The sequence below is a fragment of the Chiloscyllium plagiosum genome, chromosome 25 (genome assembly GCF_004010195.1).
Source record: "Chiloscyllium plagiosum isolate BGI_BamShark_2017 chromosome 25, ASM401019v2, whole genome shotgun sequence".
NCBI classification, from domain to species: domain Eukaryota; kingdom Metazoa; phylum Chordata; class Chondrichthyes; order Orectolobiformes; family Hemiscylliidae; genus Chiloscyllium; species Chiloscyllium plagiosum.
In genome coordinates, this window is record NC_057734.1 from 1948583 (window position 1) to 1968682 (window position 20100).

The window sequence follows — 20100 nt, forward strand, 5'->3', positions numbered from 1 at the left end:
GCTGTATTCTTCTATGTTCTATGTTCTAATACTTTATATAGAATTCCCAAGACTGTATAACACTGAATCAGGCCATTCAGCCCAACTCGTCTGTATTGGCATTTATGCTGTGCACAAACTTCCTGCCAACCTCTTCTCATTTTGTCAGCATTCTCTTCTAATCCTTTGTCCCCTGAGCACCTGTCCCTTAAATGTGACTACACCAACTGCCTCAACTATTCCCTATGGTAGGAAGTTCGACATTCACATCACTGTCCCTTGATATAAAAAAAAATTCCTGAGTTCTTTCCAGGATTGTTTAGTGAATGTCCTTGTATATTCCTGATGGATATGAGAAGACAAGAAGTAGAGGTGAAAACTTGATTTTTTCAGGACAGACTTGTGTGTGTTATTAACGTTGAAGAGTGAGCCAATGAGCATTTCCCACTATGATAATGACCTCATATGGATTCACAGCTTAGGATCTTTAAGGAGTAAGATCAAACAGTCAGGCCCTCCTCATTGTCTCTGTACCAATGCCCATCATTCCTTTTTTAATGCATTCATGGGATGTAGGTGTCGCTGGCTAAACCAGCATTTACTGCCTATCCCTAATTGCCTAGGGGGCAGTTGAGAGTCAGCCACATTGCTGTGGCCTGGAGTCACGTGCAGCTCAGATTAGGTAAGGATGGCAGTTTCCTTCTCTAAAGGACCAGACGGATTTTTCCTGACAATCAACAATGGTTTCATTCAATTCTTAATTCCAGAATTTTGTTAGATTCAAGTTCCAAATGTTGGATTTGAACCCAGGTCCCCAGAACATTATGGGGATCTCTAATTAATACTGTAGTGATAATAATATCACTAGACCATTGCCTCCTTATATTCGTGTAACCTGTAACTGGTTACTAACATGCAGTAAACCATTTCCCGTCCAAAACAAGAGACTTTTCTGATTGGACCAGTCAGTGGTCTAATTTGTCTGTACCCTATGAGACCATTCAGGTGCCTATCCTGAAAGAAAATGGTGACAGAAAACTCACCCAACAGTTCGGTCCAAGCTCTGCTTAACTACAAATACAACTGTAGTTGGATGTTGTGATGAGTAGAGCTTAATGGTCTGAATGGCCTCCTTCATTCATAGAATCCCTACAATGTGGAAAGAGGCCATTCAGACCATCGAGTCCACACTGACCCTCTGAAGAGCATTCCACTTTTCCCACCCTCTTACCCTGCATATACCTCGACAGAGGTAAATCAGTCATTAATTTAATGGTGAGTATTTTTAATTGGGAACTTGTGGGAAGTGGCCAGCACAGGTAAGGCTTGCACTTATTACCTATACCTTGGACTGTGCGATTTGTTCAGCCATTTAAGAGTTGACAGTTTCGTTAAAGGGTATTAGTGACCAGATGACTTTGTACAACATTCATCCAACTCCAGATGTATTGACTGTATTAGACTCCTTCAGCTGCACATTGTGGGATTTTAACCCACATCCCGAGAGCAGCAGCCTGGTTCACTAATCCGCTGATATTCCCACTACACCACCATCTTCCACGGTGCTGCTGAATGTCTGGAGAGAGGTTTTCTTTTGTTAATTCGGATCCGCTGCTGACCATTATTGCATAATATTGCACAAAAGAGAATTGGAGAAGCAATGTAAATAAACTATTTTAAAATGAGGAAGGATTTTGATAAAAAGAAAAATGGGAAGAAACTGTTCCCCTTTGCAGCTGGATTGGTAATCAGAGGATGCACATTGAAGATATTTGGTGTAGTTACATGAATGGACAGGAAAAGCTATGGTTGATCTCCTAAGATAAGGTTAAGAGGAGATTTAATGGAGATGTTTAAAATGTTGAAGGGTCTAGGGAGATTAAATAAACAGAACTTTTGTCCAATGTCTGAAGAATGATGAGAACACCACTCCCTGCAAATTCTCCTCCAAGCCGCTCCCCATCCTGACTCGGAAATATATCACCGTTCTTTCACTGTCACTGGTTCAAGATCCAGGAATTCCCTCCCTCCCAGGCATTGTGGGTCTGCCCACAGCACATGGACTGCAGCAGTTCAAGAAAGCAGCTCATCCCCACCTTCTCAAGGGGAAAACTAGGGACGGGGCAATAAATACTGGGCCCAACCAGTGATGTCCATGTCCTAATGGCTGTGGGCATCATTGATAATGCCAGCATTTGTTGTCCCTTCTCAATGGCCCTTTAACTGCGTGGCTGTCTAGACTGCAGACTGCAGTTGAGTCACCCATATTGTTGTGGGCCTGAAGTCACATGTAGGCCCGACTGGTGAAGGACAGTAGATTTCTTTCCCTAATGAAGCAGATAGGTTTTTATAACAATGGTCACCGTTGAGCAAATATATTTTTTGTGTAAAAAAATCCAGCCTCTGGTTGAATTCAAATTTCTCTATGATGGGACTTGAACCTATATCACTAAGATATTAGTCAAGAACTTGAATAACTAGTCAAGTAACACCACTACTGCCTGTATATTGTGTAACCAGGTTTACAGTGATTTACACACAAGACAGATGCAGTATGAGGGTTTTTTTTACGTAGTGAGTGCTGAGGATCTGGAGTGCACTGCCTGAGACTGTGGTAGACAGTGGAGAGATTATAGTTGTTGTGGTTCTGTTCGCCGAGCTGGGAATTTGTGTTGCAGACGTTTCGGCCCCTGTCTAGGTGACATCCTCAGTGCTTGGGAGCCTCCTGTGAAGCGCTTCTGTGGTGTTTTCTCCGGCATTTATAGTGGCCTATCCCTGCCGCTTCCGGTTGTCAGTTTCAGCTGTCCGCTGTAGTGGCCGGTATATTGGGTCCAGGTCGATGTGTTTGTTGATGGAGTTTGTGGATGAGTGCCATGCTTCTAGGAATTCCCTGGCTTCTAGGAATTCCTAGAAGCATGGCACTCATCCACAAACTCCATCAACAAACACATCGACCTGGACCCAATATACCGGCCACTACAGCGGACAGCTGAAACTGACAACCGGAAGCGGCAGGGATAGGCCACTATAAATGCTGGAGGAAACACCACAGAAGCGCTTCACAGGAGGCTCCCAAGCACTGAGGATGTCACCTAGACAGGGGCCGAAACGTTTGCAACAAAAACTTCCAGCTCGGTAACAGAACCACAACAACGAGCACCCGAGCTACAAATCTTCTCCCAAACTTTGAGAGATTATAGTTTCAGACAATGAGTCAAACATCTATCTGGTCAAATGAAGTGTTCTTGAAGCAAAGGAAGCCTGTAATTATTCTCTGATGTATTGCTGCTTCTGATGTTGAATGAATGTGTGAGAAGGATGAGGAAGGTGTTACCAAGGATGATGTATCCTGTGTTCCAAATGCTCATGAATTTCCTCAGGTCTCTCAGCGCTGGCAAACTGTCTGATCTACTGCTGAAGGCGGCATTTGGGGGACCCAACTTGGACCCTGTCAGCTACGATAGCCTGAACACCGAGAAGCCAATGGATGTAACAGGTAGGGAGTCCCAAGTATCTGCTCATAAAAAACTGTCTCCAGGCATCCGTTTTAACTTGAGCTGCAGGATGTAACTTGCGGATTCTTGCATGATCTGAAAAGCTCTGCTGTTCTTGGCTGGGCATTCGTCAACCGAGATCCTGGTCCTCTGTATCTCACTACCTCCTTCAAACCTCTTCTTGCACCATGCCTTCAGGTGACCCATCCCTAATGACTCCTCATGTTACTTGTTGTCTGTTTTTTGCCTGGTTCCACTCCAGTGGAACATCTAGTATGTGAAAGGTGCCATATAAATTCAGGAGTTGTTGAGCATCAGGTTGAAGTTGAAACAGTCTGACCTGGCATTTTCTGTTCCTCCCGGTGTGTGCTGGTTTCAGAGTTTTGGCTTTGGTTCCATTTCTTCAAGGTTAAAACATTGGATTTTATAACATTTTCAACTGGCTTCCCCAACTACCAACAAATCACACACACTTGTACACACAGGTGCATGCACGCACACTCACACATACACTGTCACACATACACTGTTACACACACACATGCGCGCACACTCTCACACATACACTCACACACACACTCTCTCATACACAGACACATACACACTCTCACACATAACACTCACACTCACACACATGCACTCTCATACACACACAGGTGCACACACACACTTGCTCAGCTTTCACACACCCTCTCTCTCACACACACTCACAGACACACACACAGTCTCAAACACACATTCTCTCAGACACACTGTCACACACACACTCTTGCACGCACACACTCTCACACAAACACACTCTATCTCACACACACATTCTCACTCACTCTCTCTCTCACACACTCCAGTACACTTACTCAGTCATGTACATCACACAAACACTGAAAGACTGGCCAGGCTTGGTGGGTTTTTTCCCTCACTATTCTGGATTTATTGGAAATAAGGCACTGTCACAGAGAAACAGAGGAGTCGCGAATTCTCCGACAGTTTCTCAACGTTTATATGTTCTCTGGAGTTTAGGAAAATGGAAGATGATCTCATAGAAACATAAGCTATTTTAAATGGGTGAGAATGAGTAGATGCAGGAATTATGAGTCCATTTGGCTGTGGGGTCCATAACTGGGCACACCCTTGGCAGAAGGACAGGTGATGAAGAGTGAGATGAGGATAAAAGTCTTCACTCAGAGGATGGTGAGTCTTTGGAATTCTGTATTCCAGAGGGATGTGGTGGCTGAGTAGGTTCAAGAAAGAGGTTGAGAGATTTGTATATGGACTTCAGTAAGGCATTCGACAGTGTTCCCCATGGGAGACTGGTTAGCAAGTTTATATTTCATGGAATACAGGGAGAACTAGCCATTTGGATACAGAAGTGACTCAAAGGTAGAAGACAGAGGGTAGTGTGGAGGGTTATTTTTCAGACTGGAGGCCAGTGACCAGTGGAGTGCCACAAGGATTGGTGCTGGGTTCCATGCTTTTCGTCATTTATATAAGTGATTTGGATGCGAGAATAAGAGGTACAGTTAGTAAGTTTGCAGATGACACCAAAATTGGAGGTGTAGTGGACAGCGAATAAGGTTTACCTCAGATTACAACAGGATCTGGACTAGATGGGCCAATGGGCTGAGAAGTGGCAGATGGAGTTTAATTTAGATAAATGTGAGGTGCTGCATTTTGGGAAAGCAAATCTTTGCAGGACTTATACACTTAATGGTAAGGTCCTAGGGAGTGTTGCTGAACAAAGAGACCTTGGAGTGCAGATTCATAGCTCCTTGAAAGTGGAGTCGCAGGTAGATAGGATAGTGAAGAAGGTGTTTGATATGCTTTCCTTTATTGGTCAGAGTATTGAGTGCAGGAGTTGGGAGGTCATGTTGCGGCTGTACAGGACATTGGTTAGGCCACTGTTGGAATATTGCGTGTAATTCTGGTCTCCTTCCTATCGGAAAGATGTTGTGAAACTTGAACGGGTTCAGAAAAGATTTCCAAGGATGTTGCCAGGGTTGGAGGATTGAGCTACAGGGAGAGGCTGAACAGGCTAGGGCTGTTTTCCCTGGAGCATCGGATGTTGAGGGGTGACCTTATAGAAGTTTATAAAGTGATGAGTGGCATAGACAGGATAAATAGACAAAGTATTTTCTCTCAGGTGGGGGAGTCCAAAAGTATGAGGGGCTTGGATAGGGTAAATAGACAAAGTCTTTTCTCTGGGGTCGGGGAGTCCAGAACTAGAGGGCATAGGTTTAGGGTGAGAGGGGAAAGACATAAAAGAGACCTAAGGGACAACCTTTTCACGCAGAGGGTGGTACGTGTATGCAATGAGCTGCCAGAGGAAGTGGTGGAGGCTGGTACAATTGCAACATTTAAAAGGCATTTGGATGGACATATGAATAGGAAGGGTTTGGAGGGATATGGGCCGGGTGCTGGCAGGTGGGACTAGATTGGGTTGGGGTATCTGGTTGGCATGGACGGGTTAGACCGAAGGGTCTGCTTCTGTGCTGTGCCTCTCTGTGATTATGACTATGACTCGTTAGTCATGACATTGCTGGAGATGGGGCTAGTGTGGGAATATGTTGTTGAGACAGATAATCAGCTATGATCTAGCATTTGGAATATTGTGAGCAATTATGAGCTCTGTATCCAAGGGAGGATGTGCTCATGTTGGAGGGGGTCGTGAGGAGGTTTACAAGAATGATCCCAGGGATGAAGGGTTTATCATATGAGGAGTGGTTGAGGACTCTGGGTCTGTACTCGATAGAGCTTAGAAGGATGAGGAGGTATCTGATTGAAGCTTACAGAATACTGAGAGGCCTGGATAGAGTGGACGTGGAGAAGATTTTTCCAGTTGGAGAGATTCAGACCTGAGGACACAGCCTCTGAGTGAAGGGATGACTCTTCAAAACTGAGATGGGTGGATCTTCTTCAGCCAGTGGATGTGGAACTCATTGCCGCAGAGGGCTGTGGAGGTCAAGTCATTGAGTCTATTTAAGGCAGAGATAGATAGGTTAATGATTAGTAAGGGGGGGAGGAGGTGATCAAGGGTTACAGGGAGAAGGAAGGAGAATGGGATTGAGAAACATATCAGCCATGATCAAATGGTGCAGCAGACTCGCTGGGCTGAATGGCCTAATTCTGCTCCTATATCTTATGGTCTTCTGGTAGAGTAGGGCTGAAAGTTCTACTCCTGTGTTCTATCCCAAATTCTGATTGCTCAAACACTGAGAGCTGTGCCGTCAGATATTGAGGGGTTAAGCTGTGGAATTTCCTCCCAGAACCTTTCTGACTCTTTCTCACTCTTCTGAGACTGCTTACAATCTAACCCCGACACCAAACATCAGCCTCCCCTAACATGCCTTTATGCAGCTCAGTGTCAAATTGTGGAGGACAAAGTGAGGGCTGAAGAGCTTATGCCCGAAACGTCGATTCTCCTGCTCCTCAGATGCTGCCTGACTGGCTGTGCTTTTCCAGCACCGCAGTCTTTGACTAAGTGTTAAATTATGTTTGTTAATGTTCCTCTTATGTTCCTTATCACTAGAGCACTAGATAAATACAGGTTCTTGTTGATCTGTTGGAGTGATGGATGTGTTGTGAGCAGTTGAATGGCCTAAGGTTTCAAAAGAATGGCTACAATGACCTTTCACCTCTGTTGGGTTTACTGTGTGTGGTTCTGGGAGTCCCTGTGATGACCCTTGTTTGTCGGTGCTCTGAGGAATCTCTGACAGAGTTATTGTCTCCATCTCTCTCCCCAACTCCAGGTCCTCCCAGAGGCTGCGTGTCTTCAGGGATAGGGGCAGCCTACTCCAGCAGTCCAGCCCCCGTGGTGTTCACCGTGGGCTCTCCGCCCAGTGACACCTCCCCGCACTCGGGCAGAATGCGAATGTTTTCAGGTATGATCGCTCCTGATTTATTTTGTTCAGCCTGTATAAAAAGTAAGGGATTGGGCAGCCGTTGACTCGTTGTTCTTGAGTCACCCACATTGGGAGCAATGTTCAACCTATCCATTCTAGAGGTTTCATTGCATGACCTCCCACTGCCCCCTCCCTCCCATTGTATCACCATAAGCTGCTCTCTTATTACAGAGAGAGAGAGAGAAGGAGGGGGGTCCTGGTGATGGTTTAACCTGAGGGTCACCATACCTCCAGCGAAGTTGAGAAGGAGAGTCTCTCATGGTAGCCTCAGCTGATGCAGGAACTGAACCCACACACCATCTGTTTCACAAACCAACCTTCCACCCATTGTTAATTGCATGGGACTCCATGATCATTATGTCCCCATTCTCCGCCCAACGATCAGAAACTACTTAAACTCTCTGTTCACCTCATCGGCTGATCCTTGGTTGCCAATCGAATGGCTGTTACTTTCCCCTTTTCCAATATATGTTTTGACTAATAAAGTGTTCATGGTGGATAGTGTCCCTGTGACTGAACCAGAACCTCTTGAGTTTGGGTCAAGCAGAGGTAGGTGGTTATCTGGCTGTACCTCCTTCAAGTCTGCTGGATGCCAGACATTGGCATTGTGAGAGCTCCCTGGGCAGCCTTCCTGCACAAGGTAGTGACAGTCCAATGTAGCACCTTACCAAGTTAATCAGGGTCAATCCAATGCAAGCACATGGCCTTCCACTGGGTTGGTAGCTGAACTGGGACATTTGAAAGAAAATAGTAAAGAAAACACAGTTCCTGAAGCCGCTGTGATTGTTTTGTCCTGTTACTGGGGACAGGGTTGTTGTGGTCAGCCAGAATCCGAGGCTAATGTCCAGGGGATAGGGTTCCTATCCCACCATGGCAGATGGTGAATCAATAAATATCTGGAGTTAAAGGTTAGCCTAATGTGACCATGTAGCTATTTTTGATTGTTGTACAAACCCCTCTGCTTCACTAATGTCCTTTAGGGAAGGAAACTGCCATCCTTACCTGCTCAGACCTATATGTGACTCCAGACCCACAGCAATGTGGTTGAATCTTAACTGCCCTCTGAAATGGTCCTACAAACTATACAGTTGGAGGGCAATTATCAAAAACATTGATATTGCCCCATGAACAAAGCAACCAAATGACAAGCCAGAGTGCCAATTAACAGTAGGCCATTCTCCCCCACAAATTTCCTTCCCCCGTAAGACTTTGCGTGACCGTGGTCTACAATCCTGCCTGGCCTGGAATAATCAGTAATGCCTGTCAATGCTGAGGCAATCCAGGAGGATTGGTGACACAGTGTGGTGGGTCACCTTCCCTCTGTCCTCTCCGGACAGTGATGTGCTTTCTCAGGGATGTTTTTGGACGCTGAGTGAGAAAACTGCTGTGAATCATCCTTTCTCCAAATAAACATTAAATGTCAGACTTAGAGCGCACAGAGCAAAGCTGAAGGCTTTGTATATTGTTTTCTCTCATTTCCAGGATGTGGGCGACATTACGTTTTTAGCCCATCATCAGTTGCCCTGGCAACAGGAATAGGCTTGAGTCACACATAAGGCCCAATTCAGAAGCTCACGGAATCATTTAGAGCAAATGGTGATAATGTCACTGTGCTATCAATCCACATCCACCGGATACTGTCCCAGGGTTTGACTCCAGTGTCGAAATTTGAATTCAGTAAAAAAATCTGGCATTAAAAATTGACGATGACCATATAGCTGCTGTGATTGCTATAAAACCCCATCTGGTTCACATCTGTACTCTGAGGAATTCTGCTGTCCTTATCTGGTCTGGCCTACATTGACTCCAGACCCACAACAATGTGGTCGACTCTTAGATGCCGTCTGGGCAATAAGGAATGGTCTGTCCTGGCCAGTCTTGAACAAATAGAAATAATAACAGCATTTGACCCATTAAATGTGGCTGTTATTGTCCACCCATCCAATGAGCCCTGTTCCTCCACTCAGCTCCCATAGCTTTTAAGTTTATTTCCTTCACGTGACCTGTTTGAAATCCACTCCACTCCTGGGAAGCAGGTATTCCCTGATTCCTTACTTCAACCCATCACTGTCTTCTACCCCTCCATCAGGGGTTCGGCTGCTTCCTTCCTGAAAAAAGGCTTAGTTAGGTCTTTGTTACAATCAGCCAGTTATCGCGCATTTCAGATGTTAGAATCTTACAGCATAGAAGGAGACCAATCAGCCCATCATCTACATTGGCTCTTGGAAAGAGATTTCAGTCTATCCCACTGCCAGCTCTTTCCCCATAGCCCTCTCAATTTTCCACAACTAAATTTATGTCTAATAACATCACACCTCACCTTTCAAAACTCCAAGGAATATAAGCTGGTTTTATGCAGCTAGTCTTCACAAATTAGCCATTTGAACCCCTCTATTATTCGTGTGCATTCTACTAAAATTTCAGCATCACTTCAGTCTCTCATTCCTTTTTATCCTCAACTCCACTTCTGAGCTAATACAAAACAAAGAACTGCTGGAAACCCGAAATAAAAACCAAAATTGCTGGAGAAACTCAACAGGTCTGGCAGCATCCTTTGGAGAGAGAAAAAAAGTTAACTTTACGAGTGCAGTGACCCTAGATCAGAACTGCTCTCCAAAAGGATTGCTGGGCTTGAAGCATTAACTTTGTTTTCTCTCTCCATGGATGTTGCCAGGCCCGTTGAGTTTCTCCAGCAGTTCGCTTTTGTTAAGGCTGTTGGAGTCCACAATGGGAATCCTTTTTGAGCATTAGAGATGTCAGCAACATCACCTTCCTGTTTGATTTCTATATCTAACCGACTGTGCATTTCTTCAGCAGATTAATATTTAACACAAAGTCAATAGAATACGCTGTGAAGTTCCTCATTTATATCCTTGTTACTGCCAGAACGAAACATTCCTGAGGAGTGCATTCAGCTGTGAGTTATAAATGAACTACATCTAAATTCAAATCAAAGCAATTTGCTTGATTGGCATCTCATTCACTAACTTAAATATCCACTCCCTCCACCCCCGGGTTCAGTACCAGCAGTGTGTACTGTCTGCTAGTTGTGCCGCAGAAATTCACCGATGCCCAGGAGCAGCAGTGTGTACCATCTACAAGATGCACTGCAGAAATTCAACAAAGATCCTTCCAAACCCACAACCACTTCCATCTAGAGGGACACGGGCAGCAGATACATGGGAACACCACCCCCTGCAAGTGTCCCTCTGAGCCACTCCCCATCCTGACTTGGTAATATATCTCCGTTCCTTCAGTGTCACTGGGTCAGAATCCTGGAATTCCCTCCCTCAGGGACATTGTGGGTCTACCTATAGCACATTGTCTGCAGCGGTTCAAGAAGGCAGCTCACCCCCACCTTCTCAAGGGGCAACTAAGGACGGGCAGTAAATGCTGGGGCCAGTCAGCGACACCCACATCCTGAGAGCGAGTATTAAATGAAAAGCCATCCAAGCATTTTACACATATCTCCTATTTATCTAGGAAAATAATTTTACAATCATTTGTAAATAATTCTTAAATCTTTAAACTCAAGCAATTTACTGGAAAATCAGCTGTGAATTAATTGCAAGGTAACAGCTGGATTAACACAAGTCTGCTGTTTGTTTTTAGACAAACAGAAGCCTACAATCAGCCAATCAGCAATCAGGCCAGAGCCTACGTGTACTGAAGACATTCCAACACAGCCACGGGCTCCAGTATTGGCCAAAAGCTTTCTCCTCATGTTTTGTTCATGGGATGTTACTGTCGAGACAGTGTTTATTGCCCCTCCTTCACTGGCCTTGAACTGAGTAGCTCTCTAAGCCATTTCAGGGGGTGCAGTTAAGAGTCAACCAAATCGCTGTGGGTCTGGAGTCACATGTAGGCCAGACCAGGTGAGGAAAGCAGATACAAAAACAGAAATTGCTGGAAAAGCTCTGGTTGCATATGTGGAGAGAAATCAGAGTTAACGTTTCACACTGTGACCCTTTCTTGCAACCTCCCCTTCCCCAATTCTGAGGAGGGTTCATTGGACCCCAAACATTAACTCTGTTTCTCTGTACAGATGCTGCCAGACCTGCTGAGTTTTTTCAGTAATTTATATCTTTGTTTCTGTTTTACAGCATCTGCAGTTTGTTCAGATATTATTGAGGATGGCAGATTGTTTCCTTGAAGGGTGACTAGATGGGTTTTTGCAAGAATTGGCAATTGTTTTCATGGTAACTGCTGGGAACAGTTTTCCATTCCAGATCTTTTTGAATTAAATTGCAATCTCACCAGCTGCTTGTGGTGGGATTCGAGCCCACATCCTCAGAACATCAGCCTGAGCGTCTGGAGGACCAGCTCAGAGACTTCCCCACCATCCTCCCCTTTGGCTTTGAAATGCTTCACCTGTGTCTCTGCCTGTTTGTCGTCCTGCCACAGTTGGCTGCTCCAGTTCGATGAGCTCAGTGGGCTCCAGCAGCAGTCCAGTGTTCCAGTGTTCTCCAGCAGGGACCAGCGCAGAGTCCCCTCCGACAGCGTATGAGGGACCCCCAAGTCTCCGGTACACATACCCTGACACCATCACCACAAACATGGAGACAATGGTGACCTTCGAAGCACCAGAACTACCGGAAGAAACTCTGATGGAGGTGCTTAAAGTTTAAAGATTTTTGTATAAAACAGCATGTGCCAACAGATAGAATTTTCAGGCAAAGGGTTACTTTAAACCTCTAGGTAGAGGGTGGCATGGTGGCTCAGTGGTTAGCCTCACAGCGCTAGGCACCTGGGTTCAGTTCCCACCTTGGGTGACTCTCTGTGTGGAGTTTACATGTTCTCCCTGTATCTAAGCGGGTTTGCTCAGGTCTCCTCCCGCAATCGGATTGGTGCTGGGTCCGTTACTTTTCGTCATTTATTTGGATGCGAGCATAAGAGGTACAGTTAGTAGGTTTGCAAATGACACCAAAATTGGAGGTGTAGTGGACAGCGAAGAGGGTTACCTCAGATTACAATAGGATCTTGATCAGATGTACTATTGGGCTGAGAAGTGGCAGATGGAGTTTAATTTAGATAAATGCGAGGGGCTGCATTTTGGAAAAGCAAATCTTAGCAGGACTTATACACTTAATGGTAAGGTCCTAGGGAGTGTCGCTGAACAAAGAGACCTTGGAGTGCAAGTTCATAGCTCCTTGAAAGTGGAGTCGCAGGTAGATAGGATAGTGAAGAAGGCGTTTGGTATGCTTTCCTTTATTGGTCAGAGTATTGAGTACAGGAGTTGGGAGGTCATGGTACAGTTGTACAGGACATTGGTTAGGCCACTGTTGGAATATTTGCTTACAATTCTGGTCTCCTTACTATCAGAAAGATGTTGTGAAACTTGAAATGGTTCGGAAAAGATTTACAAGGATGTTGCCATGGTTGGAGGATTTGCACTATAGGGAGAGGCTGAACAGGCTGGGGCTGTTTTCCCTGGAGTGTCAGAGGCTGAGGGGTGGCTTTTTAGATGTTTGTAAAATCATGAGGGGCATGGATAGGATAAATAGACAAAGTCTTTTCCCTGGGGTGGGGGAGTCCAGAACTGGAGGGCATAGGTTTAGGGTGAGAGGGGAAAGATATAAAAGAGACCTAGGGGGCAACATTTTCACACAGAGGCTGGTACATGTGTGGAATGAACTGCCAGAGGAAGTGGTGGAGGCTGGTACAATTACAGCATTTAACAAGCATCAGGATGGGAATATGAATAGGAAGGGCATAGAGGGATATGGGCCAAGTGCTGGAAATAGGACTAGATTAATTTAGGATATCTGGTCAGCATGGACAAGTTGGACCGAAGGGTCTGTTTCCATGCTGTATATCTCTATGACTCTATGTGCTGGTTAGGTGAATTGGCCATGTTAAACATGCCCATAGTGTAAAGGATGTGTAGGTTAGGTGTATTAGTCTGGAGTAAACGTCGAGCAGTAGGCGATTGGTCTGAGTGGGAGGTCTCTGGAAATTCGGTGTGGACTTGTTGGGCCGAAGGGCCTATTTCCACACTGTAGGAACTCTATTCTATTCTAAAGCTGCCATAGTCCCAGTTTAACCTCGAGGATCATCACTCCTCAGGTTAGGGTAGAGGTTGAGAAGAAGAGTCCTTCACAATAACTTCAGTTGGTGTGGATATTGAACCCATGCTGTTGGTGAGTGCTTTATATCACAGAGCAGCTGTCCAGCCAACCAGCCCTTACACCTTCAGGCAGGGAGACAGCCAGGAATTGAACTTGGCTCAGCTACTTGGAAAGCAGCTATACTCATGATTACACTGCTGTTACTTACTCATCTTGAGGTTAAAGGTGAATTACAGATGACACCGCAGTAACAAAACACATCAAAAGACTCTGCACACTGGAAGTCTGAAATAATGACAGAAATTATCATCAGGCCTGGCAGCCTCTGTTCAGAAGCTGAGAGTCATATTAACCTCGGAACGTTAATTCTGTTTCCCTCTTTATAGATGCTGTTGAGTTTCTCCAGCATTTTCTCTTTTAAGGATGGATTTGATATTTTGCATGCATTTTCATCCCATTAATTTTTTTGTCCAGTGATAAGTGCTCGAATCATTCTGGCAAGTTCTGGAAACTCTCCTCTTCCTCCATCCGTATTCTCCGTGCTCTGTCTCACTCGGGCTTCCATTCTCTCATTATGACTCACAGTGGCCTCCTGGTCAGGCAGGAGTTCAGTTCCCATCATCCCTCCCTATTTCAGGAACCTGCTCTGGCCCCACAATCCTCTCTCTGTATTCCTCTCACGTTGTCCTCTCAACTACTCCACTGTGAATCACTCTGGGAACTGTGCCTTTAGCTACCAGAGCTCCATGGTTGCAGTTCACCCCCACCTCAACCCTCCCTAGACCTTTGGTTTTATTTTAACAAAGTTAAAAATCACACAACACCAAGTTATAGTCCTACAGGTTTATTTGGAAGCACTAGCTTTCGGAGCGCTGCTCCTTTGTTATATAGCTCGTGGGGCAGGATAGTAGGGCACAGAATTTATAGTAAAAGATCAAAGTACCATACAATTGATGCAATGTATTAGACAAACCTAGATTGCCGTTAAGTCTTTAATCACTTAGCATGGGGATGCAGGTTTTAGAATGATTCATATGCAAAACCCAAAACTTCTTTCAAGTCCCATTCCTGAGATAACTTAATGTTTTATCAGTATAAAAAAAGGTGACATCTCACTAGGTGTGAGGTTAGAGTCTGTCTGTATCCCAATCTTGAGTCAGACTGGGAATGTGTGTATTTGTGTCTGTATGGCACCTTTCACGACCTTAGCACATCCTGAAGCCTTTCACAGTCCGACCAAGGCTGTTTCTTGAAGAGTGACAAAGGAAATGCAGCAACCTATTTGTACACAGCATGGTCCCACTGAGAACAATCTAATAAATCAGCAGATAATCTGATTTCAATTGTGTCCATTGAGGGATAAATATTGACCAGAAAACAGAGGAGAGCGCAATAGATGTGAAGCTGGAAACAGCATGAAACGTTGATTTGCCTGCTCCTCGGATGCTGTCTGACCTCCTGTGCTCTTCCGCCTTCACATCTACTGACTCTAGCTTTCAGCATGTGCAGTCCAAAAGACAGTGGAGAACTCCCTGGGTCATCAGTGAAATAGTGACTGTTCATCTTTGAACCCCGCAGAAAATCTCTTCAAACCATCTAATGGTGTGCTCAGGCGTTGGTGTCATTGAAGGTGCTGACGTTAGTGTGGCACTACTTATGTCTCGCTGTGGGGGGAGGGGGTGGTGATGTCTAGGTCATTTTGCCAGCTCAGTCTGCCCACGGGAGATACCTATCCCAGAAATGGAGAATTGTGAGGAAACTCTGTAGGTCATCGCAAATTTCTGTGATTCCCAACTCCGGCTGTGGTCGACTCCTGCTGAATGTTTTCAGGCCCGTGTCTCACCTTCAGCCAGCAGCCAAAACAGATTTTCTGATCATTTACCTCCTTACCGTTTGCGGTATCTTGCTGTGCACTCATTGGCTGTAGCGTTTCCAATGTCATGGCAAGGTGACAACACAGCCAAACTTTTCTCTTTCGTTGTGTCACCAAACTAGGAACCCGGAAAACAAAAGTTCAAATTCTTCTCGAAAAATAAAAAATTTGAATTCATGGTTCTTAAAAATAAAATCAAAGGGCTGCTCTTGGCCAAAGTGACTGTGAATCTGTCGGGTTGGTGTAAAGACTACAAAAAATACAGGAGCGCGTTGAGACTGCCTGTAAAACCCAGCCAGCTCAGTAATGACCCGAGGCAAGGAAACCTCGTGTCCCGTGCTTGGTGTGGCCTGTGCGTGACACTCAGTCCCTACACCAATGTGATCATCTCTTAATTGGGGACATGCAGAGTAAATGCCATTCTCACTAATGCCCCCACATCCCCAGCAAGTATAAGAAAAAGGAAGATGGATCACAGTTAGGCTCAGTGTGATAATTTACGTTGGAAGCTAGAAAGACTCCTCTGCACACAAAAGCAACTTGTCCTGGCTTTACAATTACAATTTACCATTAAACAAAAGCATGGAGGGATGGAGCCAATAGTTCCCTTGTGCATGCTCCATGGCAACTCCTTCAACAATCAGAGTTGATTTTCCAACCAGTTGGCCCCCCTTTTCTCATGCAGGACTAAGTTGTTGTTCACTTTGAAGTCTGGCATTCTTGTGTTGGTCCTGATGAGTGCTGAACAAAAACCTATAACGCTGTGTGTGAAAATGTTGGCCCTTAGGTTCTTTTTAAATCTTTCCCCTCTCACCTTAAACCTATGCTCTCTAGTTCTGGACCCCCAAACCCCCGGGAAAGACGTTGTCTATTTACTCGATCCATACGCCTCATGTTTTTATAAACCTCTATAAGGTCAGCTCTGTCTAATTGATGATGTGTTTCAGCAGCTGCCTGGGGTGTGGGGTGGGGTGGGGTGTGCTGTGTGACCAGTGGGTGGTGAGTTTGCTGACATCCCCTCAGTGACAGGGACCCTGCCTCCTTTGTACAATTCAGATGGAGGCGAACTGCCGATTTGCTGATTGCTCAGAGGTGCTATGTTGTTTATCCACCTGGTTTGGTTCAAGACAGCTGCTTGCTGTGGGGGAGATGCTGAGCTGTTACTGTGGGGGTGATACTGAGCTGTTGCTGTAGGGGAGATACTGAGATGTTGTTCTGGGGGAGATACTGAGCTGTTGCTGTCGGGGAGATACTGAGCTGTTGCTGTCGGGGAGATCCTGAGCTGTTACTGTAGGGGAGATACTGAGCTGTTGTTCTGTGGGAGATACTGAGCTGTTACTGTGGGTGTGATACTGAGCTGTTGCTGTGGGGGAGATACTGAGATGTTGCTGTGGGGGAGATCCTGAGCTGTTGCTGTAGGGGAGATACTGAGCTGTTGTTCTGGGGGAGATACTGAGCTGTTACTGTGGGTGTGATACTGAGCTGTTGCTGTAGGGGAGATCCTGAGCTGTTACTGTGGGTGTGATACTGAGCTGTTGCTGTAGGGGAGATACTGAGCTGTTACTGTGGGTGTGATACTGAGCTGTTGCTGTAGGGGAGATACTGAGATGTTGCTGTAGGGGAGATCCTGAGCAGTTACTGTAGGTGTGATACTGTGCTGTTGCTGTAGGGGAGATACTGAGATGTTGCTGTGGGTGTGATACTGTGCTGTTGCTGTAGGGGAGATACTGAGATGTTGCTGTAGGGGAGATCCTGAGCAGTTACTGTAGGTGTGATACTGTGCTGTTGCTGTAGGGGAGATACTGAGATGTTGCTGTCTGTTGCTGTAGGGGAGATACTGAGATGTTGCTGTGGGTGTGATACTGTGCTGTTGCTGTAGGGGAGATACTGAGATGTTGCTGACAAAGCCTTTCTGAATGTTTCCATGCTGCTGTAGGTAAAGCTGCCTCAGATGAAGATATGCAGACTGGTCTCGCAGTTACCTCCCTGACTCTTGAGTCAGGAGCAGGGAGAGCGATCAGAGACAACATTCCCTAAGATCATGAGGCTGCAGAATAATGATCCCTGTCACCCGAGCAGAGGGATGTTTTATTTCAAGGTGTTTTTTTTGGAAAAGGAAAGACTTGCATTCCAACGGTGCCTTTCGCAACCTCAGGATGCCACTTTGCAGCCAATAATAGTCTTTCTCTGCATTGCAGCCACCATTGCAGTGTATGAAAGTGGCAAGGAAGGATTCGCACCAGACAAGTGGCAGGCCAGGACCAACTCAAAACAGAGAGAAACTAACCATGGCTCCCAGACATCCAATGGCCTCCCTAATGCGAAATTGCCATTGTCAACATCCAGGGGTTACCATTGACCAACAGCTGAGTTGGACTAGCCACATAAACACAGTGGCTACAAAAACAGGTCAGAGGCTAGGAACCCTGCAGCAAGTAACTCATCTCTTGACTCCACACAGCCTATCTGCAAGGCACAAGTCAGGAGTGTAACTTATCCGGCTCCAAAAACATTCAAGAAACTTGACACCATCCAGGACAAAGCAGTCGCTTGATTGGCCCCACATCCATAAACATCCACTCCCTGCACCACTGACAGAGCAGTGTGTACCATCTACAAGATACACTGCAGAAGTTCACCAAAGATCCTCAGACAGCACCTTCCAAACCCACGACCACTTCCATCAGGCAGGACAAGGGGCAGCAGATACATGGGAACACCACCCCCTGCAAGTTCCCCTCTGAGCGACTCCTCATCCTGACATGAAAATGTATCACTGTTCCTTCACTGTCACTGGGTCAAAATCCTGGAATTCTCTCCCTAAGAGCATTGTGGGTCTATCTACAGCACATGGACTGCAAGGGTTCAAGAAAGCAGCTCACCCCCACCTTCTCAAGGGGTAACTAGGGATGGTGGGTCCAGCCAGTGAGACCCACGTTGAATGAATGAAGAACATGATTTGCGCACAGTAAAACCCCATAAACTGCAATTAGATTCCTATGCATCTTATGTACTTTGGGACAGGGATAAAAATAAAGGCCCAATTTATCAGTAAGAATGCCCTGCTTTTCATTTCAACAGGGCTCTGAGATCTGTTCCATTCACATTGAAAGTAGGGATGATCTGAAGGTCAGCATGTCCCAGCACTGCAGCACCCCCTCGGCACTGCCTGCCCCACTTATTAGCTAACGTGTCTGGGGTGGGACGTACTCCACTACCCTTGACTCAGAAACAAGCAAGTATTATCCAAATGAACTGAGATGTACTCCTGACCAGTTAGCATGGCATCTGTCCTGAAGGTGGTCGTGGTAATATCACTGACCTGCAGGTGTTCAGGGGATCAGACTTTAAATCCCACGATGACACACAGTGAACTTTGACTTCAACAATATTGGGATAATTTTGCCTCATGGTGACTGTGTTTTAAAAATGCAGTTGGGTCACCAATGGCAATCAGGGAAGGAAATGTGCCAGCCTTACCTGGGTCTGGCCTCCATGTTGCTCCAGACCCACAGCAATATGGTTGTCTTTTAAATGGAGCCTTTGGAATGGCAGAACAAGACATTCAGTTCCATGATAATTAGGGGAATTACCAAATCTAACTCCCACATCCCATCCCCGGGAAAACCTCAATGATGCTCTCCATGTGGGAACGCTGGGGAGATTGGGAGCTGTGATAGCGACAAACCATTTTATTTCTTATACCTTATAGAGGTTTATAAAATCATGAGGGGCATGGTTAGGATAAGTAGACAAAGTCTCTTCCCTGGGGTGGGGGAGTCCAGAACTAGAGGGCATAGGTTTAGGGTGAGAGGGGAAAGATATAAAAGAGACCTAAGGGGCAACCTTTTCACGCAGAGGATGGTACGTGTATGGAATGAGCTGCCAGAGGATGTGGTGGAGGCTGGTACAATTGCAACATTTAAAAAGCATCTGGATGGGTATATGAATAGGAAGGGTTTGGAGGGAGATGGGCCGGGTGCTGACAGGTGGGACTAGATTGGGTTGGGATATCTGGTCAGCATGGATGGGTTGGACCGAAGGGTCTGTTTCTGTGCTGTGCTACAGTTTTATACATATTCTCAATTAAATCAAATACAGCAGACTCATAACTTTAAGCATTGACTTGTCTTTTGCAAATAGCAGGTTTTTAATAATGAAGACTACACAGCTAGTGTGGCCAGTCACTACACTCAAAATATTAACTCTGCTTTCCTCCACAGAAGTTGCCTGACCTGCTGAGTTTCTCCTGCGATTTCTGTTGTAATGTGTTTCCGACCCCCAGAGTCCGCAGTTGTTTGTTTGATTTCCATGTAGCTGGTTGTTGGGTTTAGTGTCTGTCAGTTCCAGGGTTTATATCAAGAGTCTGTGTCATCCACAGCAGGAACACACCGAGATACTGAAGAACCTGCGATTCACCCTGGTCTTTGTTCGCTGTGTAATGGAGATAGCCTCGGCTAAGGGTAACCCCTTTGAGATGGTCTGCAGCTCAGTCAGCTCGGCCAGCCAGCTCCAGGAGAGTGTGGTCGCCGATCAGATTAGTCTGCTGAGTAAGGAGTGGAGGTGAGTCTCAAAGACAGGGGGCAGGAGGTTCCGGCATCTACAGTATCAGCTCAGTGTCATTCAGGATGGCCCAGTACATCACACACTACTACCTGTTTTTCAAACCCCTCCATTCCTTCATTCCCAAATCGCTCTGTCACCATCTCCAGCCCCTACATCCCTCCCTATCACTGTCACCTCCTCCAGCCCCTACACCCATCCCTATCACTGTCACCTCCTCCAAC

General features: G+C 45.8%; 1 protein-coding gene across 4 annotated transcripts in view; it reads left to right on the forward strand.

Moving 5' to 3' along the window:
• Positions 1-20100, forward strand: part of LOC122562503 (serine/threonine-protein kinase ULK1-like) — a 78300-nt gene that overhangs the window by 45271 nt on the left and 12929 nt on the right. For 3 of the 4 annotated variants that reach the window (XM_043715344.1, XM_043715346.1, XM_043715348.1), the window contains 4 exons: positions 3360-3475; positions 7220-7351; positions 11777-11985; positions 19695-19876. In XM_043715344.1, coding sequence (XP_043571279.1) covers positions 3360-3475; positions 7220-7351; positions 11777-11985; positions 19695-19876 — 639 coding nt within the window. The remainder of the gene's footprint in view (positions 1-3359; positions 3476-7219; positions 7352-11776; positions 11986-19694; positions 19877-20100) is intronic. The other variant, XM_043715345.1, reaches the window with a different exon arrangement.